At 40.4% G+C, this 12,500-nt stretch overlaps 1 protein-coding gene across 2 annotated transcripts in view; it reads right to left on the bottom strand.

Moving 5' to 3' along the window:
* The window catches only part of LOC133622520 (SLAIN motif-containing protein 1-like), a 33,566-nt gene that overhangs the window by 18,853 nt on the left and 2,213 nt on the right, over positions 1–12,500 (bottom strand). For both annotated transcript variants that reach the window (XM_061985338.2, XM_061985337.2), the window contains exons 2-5: positions 9,407–9,534; positions 7,116–7,241; positions 1,265–1,339; positions 957–1,103 (exon numbers count right to left, since the gene is read on the bottom strand). In XM_061985338.2, coding sequence (XP_061841322.1) covers positions 957–1,103; positions 1,265–1,339; positions 7,116–7,241; positions 9,407–9,534 — 476 coding nt within the window. The remainder of the gene's footprint in view (positions 1–956; positions 1,104–1,264; positions 1,340–7,115; positions 7,242–9,406; positions 9,535–12,500) is intronic.

Below are 12,500 nucleotides of genomic sequence, written 5' to 3'. Positions count from 1 at the left end.
GGGTACACCCTGGACAAGTCGCCACCTCATCGCAGGGCCAACACAGATAGACAGACAACATTCACACTCACATCCACACACTAGGGCCAATTTAGTGTTGCCAATCAACTTATCCCCAGGTGCATGTTTTTGGAGGTGGGAGGAAGCCGGAGTACCCGGAGGGAACCCACGCAGTCACGGGGAGAACATGCAAACTCCACACAGAAAGATCCCGAGCCCGGGATTGAACCCAAGACTACTCAGGACCTTCGTATTGTGAGGCAGATGCACTAACCCCTCTGCCACCGTGAAGCCCACTTTTAAACCGACACATATATATAGAAAATATTTAATTTCCAACATTAATACATACATACATACCAGGCAAGTATACAAAAGGTAGGCTTTTAGTTAATTTTCTTAATTTTTTTGTTTAATTGTTTTTTAATCTTCATTATTTACTTCAAGTTATTACAGTATATCTCTATATACATATTTATTTTATTTTTTAAATTAATTGTGGCCAAAGAGGGCGCATTTCAATTTCTTACATATGTTGGCCAGAGGGGGAGCACTTCAAATTTTTACACACTTGTTGTTTCATATGTTGACCAGAGGGGGAGCACTTTTAAAACAGACAGTCAATTTGAAAACTGTCTCCTTTTTGGGACCACCCTATTTTTGATAGATTTCACCACCAGGGGTGCAAATGAGACATTCTCTATTAGGTGCAATGGTATTGGGACCATGATTTATGTCATCACTTGTTCACCGCTCCTCATATGGAAGCTACTTTTCCTTGTTGATGTCTCAAGAAGGGTAGAAATACAAGAACACACATACACACACCTTAAAGGGTTAATAAAGCTGAAGTAGCGATGAGCTCTGAGGTCTACAGTTAAAATGGGCGGGGCATAACGGAAATCAGACATCAAAGATCACAAATACCTGAAGTGATCACTCGGGGTGTGACTTACTCTCCTCTTGCAGCCGTGCCACCACCCGCACGTCGGTTATGTCCAGCAGTTTGTAGCTGTGAGTGACCGAGTCGTCCTCCTCTATCCTTGGAGGGAAGGGGTCAGAGTCCACGCGTGGACGAGGGCTCCGGCTCTGCAGGCTGCTGCCTGGCAACACAAATCGAGAGATGTTAAGCTGCTTAGCTCCGACTTAAACGCAACACTTCACTTTTTTTGGTGAAAAGACTGAGCGTTGAGAATTGAGGAGCAGATAATAAAAAAAAATGGAGTGTGACTGCTCAGAGTGTGCAGGGAAAAACTGGAGTTACCTCGGGTGAGGTGGGGGATGAAGGTGGGAGTCCTTGTCTTGCCAACGGGACTCTGACGACGGCGCGGTGAAGACGCTGAGACGACAACAGAATGTTATTTATCATAAAACAAAAAAGACAAAAACAAAGTCGAGATTACTACTTACGTATAAAATACTACACGGTTTAGCTCAATCCTATCTTGCTGATTGTATTGTACCATATGTCCCGGCAAGAAATCTGCGTTCTAAGAACTCCGGCTTATTAGTGATTCCCAGAGCCCAAAAAAAGTCTGCGGGCTATAGAGCGTTTTCTATTGGAACTCCAGTACTATGGAATGCCCTCCTGGTAACAGTTAGAGATGCTACCTCAGTAGAAGCATTTAAGTCTTAAAACTCATTTGTATACTCTAGCCTTTAAATAGACCCCCTTTTTAGACCAGTTGATCTGCCGTTTGTTTTCTTTTCTGCTCTGCCCCCCTCTCACTTGTGGAAGGGGGGGCACAGGTCTGGTGGCCATGGATGAAGTGCTGGCTGTCCAGAGTCGGGACCCGGGGTGGACCGCTCGTCTGTGCATCAGTTGGGGACATCTCTGCGCTGCTGACCCGTCTCCGCTCGAGATGGTCTCCTGCTGGCCCCACTATGGACTGGACTCTCACTATTATGTTGGATCCACTATGGACTGGACTCTCACTATTATGTTAGATCCACTATGGACTGGACCCTCACTATTATGCTAGATCCACTATGGACTGGACTCTCACTATTATGTTAGATCCACTATGGACTGGACTCTCACTATTATGTTAGATCCACTATGGACTGGACTCTCACTATTATGTTAGATCCACTATGGGCTGGACTCTCACTATTATGTTAGATCCACTATGGGCTGGACTCTCACTATTATGTTAGATCCACTATGGACTGGACTCTCACTATTATGTTAGATCCACTATGGACTGGACTCTCACTATTATGTTAGATCCACTATGGACTGGACTCTCACTATTATGTTAGATCCACTATGGACTGGACCCTCACTATTATGTTAGATCCACTATGGACTGGACTCTCACTATTATGTTAGATCCACTATGGACTGGACTCTCACTATTATGTTAGATCCACTATGGACTGGACCCTCACTATTATGTTAGATCCACTATGGACTGGACTCTCACTATTATGCTAGATCCACTATGGACTGGACTCTCACTATTATGTTAGATCCACTATGGACTGGACTCTCACTATTATGTTGGATCCACTATGGACTGGACTCTCACTATTATGTTAGATCCACTATGGACTGGACCCTCACTATTATGCTAGATCCACTATGGACTGGACTCTCACTATTATGTTAGATCCACTATGGACTGGACTCTCACTATTATGTTAGATCCACTATGGACTGGACTCTCACTATTATGTTAGATCCACTATGGACTGGACTTTCACTATTATGTTAGATCCACTATGGACTGGACTCTCACTATTATGTTAGATCCACTATGGACTGGACTCTCACTATTATGTTAGATCCACTATGGACTGGACTCTCACTATTATGTTAGATCCACTATGGACTGGATTTTCACTATTATGTTAGATCCACTATGGACTGGACTCTCACTATTATGTTAGATCCACTATGGACTGGACTCTCACGTTATTATGTTAGATCCACTATGGACTGGACTCTCACTAGTATGTTAGATCCACTATGGACTGGACTCTCACTATTATAATAGATCCACTATGGACTGGACTCTCACTATTATGTTAGATCCACTATGGACTGGACTCTCACTATTATGTTAGATCCACTATGGACTGGACCCTCACATTATTATGTTAGATCCACTATGGACTGGACTTTCACAATTATGTTAGATCCACTATGGACTGGACTCTCACTATTATGTTAGATCCACTGTGGATTGGACTCTCACTATTATGTTAGATCCACTATGGACTGGACTTTCACTATTATGTTAGATCCACTGTGGACTGGACTCTCACTATTATGTTGGATCCACTACGAACTGGATTCTCACTATTATGTTAGATCCACTATGGACTGGACTCTCACTATTAGGTTAAATCCACTATGGACTGGACTTTCACAATATTATGCCAGACCCACTCGACGTCCATTGCATCCGGTCTCCCCTAGAGGGTGGGGGTCACCCGCATATGCGGTCCTCTCCAAGGTTTCTCATAGTCATTCACATCGACGTCCCACTGGGTTGTGAGTTTTTCCTTGCCCTTATGTGGGCTCTGAACCGAGGATGTTGTTGTGGCTTGTGCAGCCCTTTGAGACACTTGTGATTTAGGGCTATATAAATAAACATTGACTGATTGATTGATGTATACAGTAGATCAGGGGTGTCAAACGTACGGCCCACGGGCGGGATCAGGGCCGCCAACAGGTTTCGTCCGGCCCGCGAGATGAGTTTGCCAAGTATAAAAATGAGCCGACATTTTTGAATGAAAGAAACTGCTGTTCTAAATGTGTCCACTAGATGTCGCAATAGCAATTCTTTGCATCTTTGTAGATAATGCTACATATGTAAAAAACAAAACAAAAAAAATACATGATGTTTAGGGAAATGAGCAAACTACAACAGTCGTGGTCAAAAGTGTACATACACTTGTAAAGAACATCATGTCATGGCTGTCTTGAGTTTCCAATAATTTCTCCAACTCTTATTTTTTTGGTGATAGAGTGATTGGAGCACATACTTGTTGGTCACAAAAAACATTCATGAAGTTTGGTTCTTTTATGAATTTATTATGGGTCTACTGGAAATGTGAGCAAATGTGCTGGGTCAAAAGTATACATACAGCAATGTTAATATTTGTTTACATGTCCCTTGGCAAGTTTACCTGCAATAAGGCAGGGAGGGGGGAGGAGTATATTTATAGCTAGAATTCACTGAAATTTAAGTTTTTATTATATATATATATATATATATATATATATATATATATATATATATATATATGTATGTGTGGGGGAAAAAATCACAAGACTATTTCATCTCTACAGGCCTGTTTCATGAGGGGGGGTACCCTCAATCATCAGGAGGTTTTAATGGGAGCATTCGCATACCATGGTTTATATAGGGCACAGAGTGGGTAGGTACAGGCTGGCCTAGGGGCGTGGTGATTGGCTCATGTGTTACCTAGGAGGTGTTTCCGTCTATGGCGGCATGTTGTTACAATTTCGCTGCGCTTGTTGAGGGATGACAGGTCTGGACGGTAAATAATAAACAGTTTCTCTTTCAAGCATAGGTTGCATCTTTTATTACCACTATTGTAAGGTGTGCTGGATGCAAGAATTTGCCATGTTATTGAATATTCAACATTATTGTCTTTGAGGTCCCAAATGTGTTTGCTGAGTTCTGTGGTATTTCGCAGGTTTTTGTTCCTGAAAGAAGCCTTGTGATTGTTCCATCTGGTTTTGAATTCACCCTCGGTTAATCCTACATATGTGTCGGATGTGTTAATGTCCTTGCGTATTACCTTAGATTGGTAGACAACTGATGTTTGTAAGCACCCCCCGTTGAGGGGGCAATCAGGTTTCTTTCGACAGTTACATGCTTTGTTGGTTTTGGAGTCGTTCTGACTGGGGGTCGACGGCTCATTTGCAATTGTTTTGTTGTGGTTTGAGATGATTTGTCGTATATTGTTCATGCAGCTGTAGCTCAATTTGATGTTGTTCTTGTTGAATACCTTTCTTAGGTTGTTGTCTTTGGGAAAGTGTTTGTCAATCAGGTTGAGGAATTTGTGTCCAATGTTCGTTGAGACGTTTTTGCTGTATGGGGGGTTGTACCAGATGATGTCGTTTCGTTTTCTGTTCTTTTTTGGCTGGTTTCCTGGCGTGGGTTCATAGGTGAGGGTGAAATTGTATCCGCTTTCATCAAGGGCTTTTTGGTACAGGGGGATTGCTTGGTCAAATTCAGCTTTGCTAGATGACAGCATCGATAGCCTTTTATTGATTCCGGTAGGTATTCTTTTCGTGGTGGTGGGTGGGTGGTTGCTGTCATGGTGCACGTATTGGAGTGTTGTGTTGGGTTTCGTGAATGGTTGGTAGCTGTTATTTCTCAGGTTGAAAGTGACGTCAAGGAAGTTGACGGTTTGCTTGTTGGCTTCAATCGTGATCCGTAGGCCGTTCTCTTTGAAAATTTGGCATATGCGCTTCTTGGTATTCTCGCTGCTCCTTGGCGAGGCGCGACACACTGCCAGTCCATCGTCACGGTAAATACCAAGGTTCAGATTGAGGCTAGCGAGCTGGGAGAGGAGGAAACTCCCAACGAGTTCACACGTTTCTGCTCCGTCAAAACTTCCCATATATATATATATATATATATATATATATAAAAATAAAAGAAATACTTGAATTTCAGTTTTCATTTATTTACACATATACACACACATAACACTCCTCTCTACTCATTGTTGTATTTGAAAGTGCAATGCTTTGCAGCCAGTAGCACAGCCTTTGAAGGAGCATAGGTATGGGCAGTGTAATATTCTGGGTTGGAGTCAATAACCAGGCGAGGTGACAAAGTTACATCTCTTTACTTCATACTTCCGAACCGACTACCACACTTGCCGTCAGGGTGCGCAATACAACGTAAACCGTTGGCCAACCAAAAGGTAACCACAGAACACTATTTGGTACAGTGTCCTGTGGTTACTTTTTGGTTAGCCAAGCGGACGTGACGACAGGCTGTCCTCACTCAGGTTCGCACGGACCTGGAGGGGGCGTGCCTTATGTCCGGCTGGAAATCGGCACTGAAATTCGGGAGTCTCACGGAAAATTTGGGAGGGTTGGCAAGTATGTTTTTGAGTGTGTGGAACAGACTAATTGGATTTACATTGGGTTTTTTTTTTTTAATGGGAAAAATGTATTCGATCTTTGTCTGAAGAATCAGGTACCATAACCTTTGTTGCGTGTGTGTTTGTGTGTGTGTGTTCTTGTATTTCTACCCTTCTTGAGACATCAACAAGGAAAAGTACCTTCCATATGAGGACCGGTGAACAAGTTAGGACATAAATCATGGTCCCAATACGGAAAACCATTGCATCTAATAGAGAATGTCTCATTTGCACCCCTGGTGGTGAAATCTATCAAAATGAGGGTGGTCCCAAAAAGGATTGGCTGTGTGTCGGTTTTAAAAGTGCCTCCCCTTCTGTTTAACATATGAAATAACAAGTGTGTGTAAGAAATTGAAATGCGCCCCCTTTGGCCACAATTAATTTAAAAAATAAAATAAATATGTATATAGAGACATACTGTAATAACTTGAAGTAAATAATGAAGATTAAAAACCAATTACAAACTATAAATAAATAAATGTCAACTTTTTTTTCTTATAAAATTGGGAACAATTTCTCAAATTGTTTCGGTAATATTGCAATATCTTCTCGTAAAATTATTACTTTATGTAAAATCATTACTTTTCAATGCAAAATGGTGACATTTGTCTGGTTAACATATGAAACAACAAGTGTGTGTAAAAATTTGAAGTGCTCCCCCTCTGGCCAACATATGTAATAACAAGTGTGTGTAAGAAATTGAAATGCGCCCCCTTTGGCCACAATTAATTTAAAAAAAAAAATATATATATATGTATATAGAGACATACTGTAATAACTTGAAGTAAATAATGAAGATTAAAAAACAATTACCAACAAAAAATGTAAGAAAAAAAATTAACTAAAAGCGTACAATTTTTATATTTGCATGGTATGTATGTATTATTAATGTTGGAAATAAAACATTTTCTGTATATAGAAATGGTGGCATTTTTCGGAGGTCTCAAGAAGGTAACAAATATGTGTGTGTGTGTGGTTACCTTGTAACTCAGATGACCTAAGGGGGGAGCAGGGCGTGCCAATGGGGGATACACCTGCAACTCTGCTCAGAGGTGGAGGGGGAGAGGCAAGACAGGGGCTGGATAGTGTTCTGCGCCAGCAGGAAGCTTTGAGAAAGAGATGTTATAAGTTAACCCCTTACACTCATGACAATTTCATATTTGTATGGTAGGTTTACAAACCCCGTTTCCATATGAGTTGGGAAATTGTGTTAGATGTAAATATAAACGGAATACAATGATTTGCAAATCATTTTCAACCCATATTCAGTTGAATATGCTACAAAGACAACATATTTGATGTTCAAACTCATAAACTTTTTTTTTTTTTTTTTGCAAATAATGATTAACTTTAGAATTTGATGCCAGCAACACGTGACAAAGAAGCTGGGAAAGGTGGCAATAAATACTGATAAAGTTGAGGAATGCTCATCAAACACTTATTTGGAACATCCCACAGGTGAACAGGCAAATTGGGAACAGGTGGGTGCCATGATTGGGTATAAAAGTAGATTCCATGAAATGATCAGTCATTCACAAACAAGGATGGGGCGAGGGTCACCACTTTGTCAACAAATGCGTGAGAAAATTGTTGAACAGTTTAAGAAAAACCTTTCTCAACCAGCTATTGCAAGGAATTTAGGGATTTCACCATCTACGGTCCATAATATCATCAAAAAGTTCAGAGAATCTGGAGAAATCACTGCACGTAAGCAGCTAAGCCCGTGACCTTCGATCCCTCAGGCTGTACTGCATCAACAAGCGACATCAGTGTGTAAAGGATATCACCACATGGGCTCAGGAACACTTCAGAAACGCACTGTCAGTAACTACAGTTGGTCGCTACATCTGTAAGTGCAAGTTAAAACTCTCCTATGCAAAGCGAAAACAGTTTATCAACAACACCCAGAAACGCCGTCAGCTTCGCTGGGCCTGAGCTCATCTAAGATGGACTGATACAAAGTGGAAAAGTGTTCTGTGGTCTGACGAGTCCACATTTCAAATTGTTTTTGGAAACTGTGGACGTCGTGTCTTCCGGAACAAAGATGAAAAGAACCATCCGGATTGTTATAGGCGCAAAGTTGAAAAGCCAGCATCTGTGATGGTATGGGGGTGTATTAGTGCCCAAGGCATGGGTAACTTACACATCTGTGAAGGCGCCATTAATGCTGAAAGGTACATACAGGTTTTGGAGCAACATATGTTGCCATCCAAGCAACGTCTCCATGGACGCCCCTGCTTATTTCAGCAAGACAATGCCAAGCCACGTGTTACATCAACGTGGCTTCATAGTAAAAGAGTGCGGGTACTAGACTGGCATGCCTGTAGTCCAGACCTGTCTCCCATTGAAAATGTGTGGCGCATTATGAAGCCTAAAATAGCACAACGGAGACCCCCGGACTGTTGAACAACTTAAGCTGTACATCAAGCAAGAATGGGAAATAATTCCACCTGAGAAGCTTCAAAAATGTGTCTCCTCAGTTCCCAAACATTTACTGAGTGTTGTTAAAAGGAAAGGCCATGTAACACTGTGGTGAACATGCTCTTTCCCAACTACTTTGGCACGTGTTGCAGCCATGAAATTCTAAGTTAATTATTATTTGCAAAACAAAAAAAGTTTGAGTTTGAACATCAAATATGTTGTCTTTGTAGTGCATTCAACTGAATATGGGTTGAAAAGGATTTGCAAATCATTGTATTCCGTTTATATTTACATCTAACACAATTTCCCAACTTATATGGAAACGGGGTTTGTACTTTAACGGACAGAATATCAACACTTAAAATAAAAGTTGTATCGTACACTGTATTTGCAGTAACGCAAATACTGAAGGTTAGGAGGCTGTTGCTTGGCAACTCGCATTTCCAGGCTGCAAAAGGAGGAACGTTTTGGTCAGAGTTTGGCCGATATATACAGTCGTGGAATTAACACATTTAGTTTTTGCAGTGTAGCAACTTGGACTGTTCACAACTTTGTAAATCATTACTTCCACTTTTTTAACATGACAAGAATTCTCAAAACTGCTGCCGAGTCCAACTCCGCCTCAGACCATCCATGAAAACAAACTATTGATGGAGCAAATAAACGCGTCTTTGAGACGTGCGGCAGCGAGCTCATCGGTACTGCCTGTCACTGACACACTCAAATGGACAAAAGACAAAGCCACCGTCTCACGAACTGGAGTATCGTGAACCTCAAAATAGACCTGGATAGCACAATAAATCAGCAAATAAATACCTAAATAAATAATATGAATATAAATCCACCACACCTGACGTCAGCCTGAGGCACAGTGAACGCCTTATCACCTCCCATTCTGGAGAGTTGAGCACGTGCCGGCACCACTGCAGGGGCGTTATGGAGCTCTTCATTTGGGACTCTTTGGGCGACACGTACAACCTGCGTCTCACACACAGACACACAAAGATCACTGACAAAAACTGTCACCTTGAAAGTGACAAGTTCCAGTTTAGTTGTTTTTATTATTTCAGATGTTTCTGTTGTTGCCTCATGCTGAATGCTTGTTTTGAATTGTACTAAAAAATTAAAATAGAAAAAATGATCTATGACATATTTTTTACACTTTTATGAGCAGGGATTTTATGATTCTTGGCAATTTTAATGGGATTTTTAATTAATTCCTCATAAAATTATAATGAATCAAAATCAACGTTATGAATTATTGGGCTTTTTAATGCTCAAATTATTTGTACACAAACATTTTTTGGGGTGTAAAATATTAAATATTTTGTGTTTGTGCCATAAAAAAACAGGGTTTTATTTCACATATAGAATGAAAAAAAACACCTTTAAATTGACAGATGTGTGGTTCTCAGTTTTTTCACACCAAGTACGACCTCAAAAAACACCACCATACTGAACCAACATTAAAATACAGTAACGTAGTAGGCCTATGTATTCAATAAAACTATTTGTTATAATTTATATATATTTAATTATTTGGCATTTGGTACATTACACAGTTTGCAAACAGGAACACTGAATACTTAATTAAGTGATTCTTTGGCGTACAACAGTTTGAGAATCACTGATAAACACATTTTTTGGTTAATAACAAAAAATAAAAATACTTATTTTTAAAATGTTTACGACAGACCTTTTCCGGTCCTCGAGATCAAACTTGAGGGGAACCCTAAATGTTAAAAACAAACTATATATTGTACTGGTTTTCAAAATGAAAAATATCAAGACGGCCCCAGCATACTTTAATTTTTCAGGGTGCAGCCCTCGCATATACACACACGTATACATATATACACACATGTATACACACATATACATACATATATACACACGTATAAATACATACACATGTATACACACACACACACATATATATATATATATAAACACCGTTTCCATATGAGTTGGGAAATTGTGTTAGATGTAAATATAAAAACGGAATACAATTATTTACAAATCATTTTCAACCCATATTCAGTTAAATATGCTACAAAGACAACATATTTGATGTTCAAACTGATAAACATTTTGTTTTTTTACAAATAATCATTAACTTTAGAATTTGATGCCAGCAACACTTGACAAAGAAGTTGGGAAAGGTGGCAATAAATACTGATAAAGTTGAGGAATGCTCATCAAACACTTATTTGGAACATCCCACAGGTGAACAGGCTAATTGGGAACAGGTGGGTGCCATGATTGGGTATAAAAGTAGATTCCATGACATTCTCAGTCATTCACAAACAAGGATGGGGCGAGGGTCACCACTTTGTCAATGCGTGAGCAAATTGTTGAACAGTTTAAGAAAAACATTTCTCAACCAGCTATTGCAAGGAATTTAGGGATTTCACTATCTACTCATCACTAAAATCATCAAAGGGTTCAGAGAATCTGGAGAAATCACTGCACGTAAGCAGCTAAGCCCGTGACCTTCGATCCCTCAGGCTGTACTGCATCAACAAGCGACATCAGTGTGTAAAGGATATCACCACATGGGCTCAGGAACACTTCAGAAACCCACTGTCAGTAACTACAGTTGATCGCTACATCTGTAAGTGAAAGTTAAAACTCTCCTATGCAAGGCGAAAACCGTTTATCAACAACACCCAGAAACGCCGTCCGCTTCGCTGAGCCTGAGCTCATCTAAGATGGACTGATACAAAGTGGAAAAGTGTTCTGTGGTCTGACGAGTCCACATTTCAAATTATTTTTGGAAACTGTAGACGTCGTGTCTTCCGGACCAAAGAGGAAAAGAATCATCCAGATTGTTATAGGCGCAAAGTTGAAAAGCCAGCATCTGTGATGGTATGGGGGTGTATTAGTGCCCAAGACATGGGTAACTTACACATCTGTGAAGGTGCCATTAACGCTGAAAGGTACATACAGGTTTTGGAGCAACATATGTTGCCATCCAAGCAACGTTACCATGGACGCCCCTGCTTATTTCAGCAAGACAATGCCAAGCCACGTGTTACATCAACGTGGCTTCATAGTAAAAGAGTGCGGGTACTAGACTGGCCTGCCTGTAGTCCAGACCTGTCTCCCATTGAAAATGTGTGGTGCATTATGAAGCCTAAAATAGCACAACGGAGACCCCCGGACTGTTGAACAACTTAAGCTGTACATCAAGCAAGAATGGGAAAGAATTCCACCTGAGAAGCTTCAAAAATGTGTCTCCTCAGTTCCCAAACGTTTACTGAGTGTTGTTGAAAGGAAAGGCCATGTAACACAGTGGTGGACATGCCCTTTCCCTGGCACGTGTTGCAGCCATGAAATTCTAAGTTAATTATTATTAGCAAAAAATAAATAAAGTTTATGAGTTTGAACATCAAATATCTTGTCTTTGTAGTGCATTCAATTGAATATGGCTTGAAAAGGATTTGCAAATCATTGTATTCCGTTTATATTTACATCTAACACAATTTCCCAACTCATATGGAAACGGGGTTTGTATATACATATATACACACGTATTTGTGTGTGTGTGTGTGTATATATATATATATATATATATATATATATATATATATATATATATATGTGTGGGGAAAAAAAATCACAAGACTATTTCATCTCTACAGGCCTGTTTCATGAGGGGGGTACCCTCAATCGTCAGGAGATTTTAATGGGAGCATTCGCATACCATGGTTTATATAGGGCACAGAGTGGGTGGGTACAGGCTGGCCTAGGGGCGTGGTGATTGGTTCATGTGTTACCTAGGAGGTGTTTCTGTCTATGGCGGCATGTTGTTACAATTTCGCTGCGCTTGTTGAGGGATGACAGGTCTGGACGGTAAATAATAAACAGTTTCTCTTTCAAGCATAGGTTGCATCTTTTATTACCACTATTGTAAGGTGTGCTGGATGCAAGAATTTGCCATG

The sequence above is a fragment of the Nerophis lumbriciformis genome, linkage group LG23, assembly GCF_033978685.3.
Source record: "Nerophis lumbriciformis linkage group LG23, RoL_Nlum_v2.1, whole genome shotgun sequence".
Taxonomy (NCBI): domain Eukaryota; kingdom Metazoa; phylum Chordata; class Actinopteri; order Syngnathiformes; family Syngnathidae; genus Nerophis; species Nerophis lumbriciformis.
The sequence above is the reverse complement of the archived record's forward strand: the minus strand, read 5'-3'. Positions and strand labels throughout refer to the sequence as shown.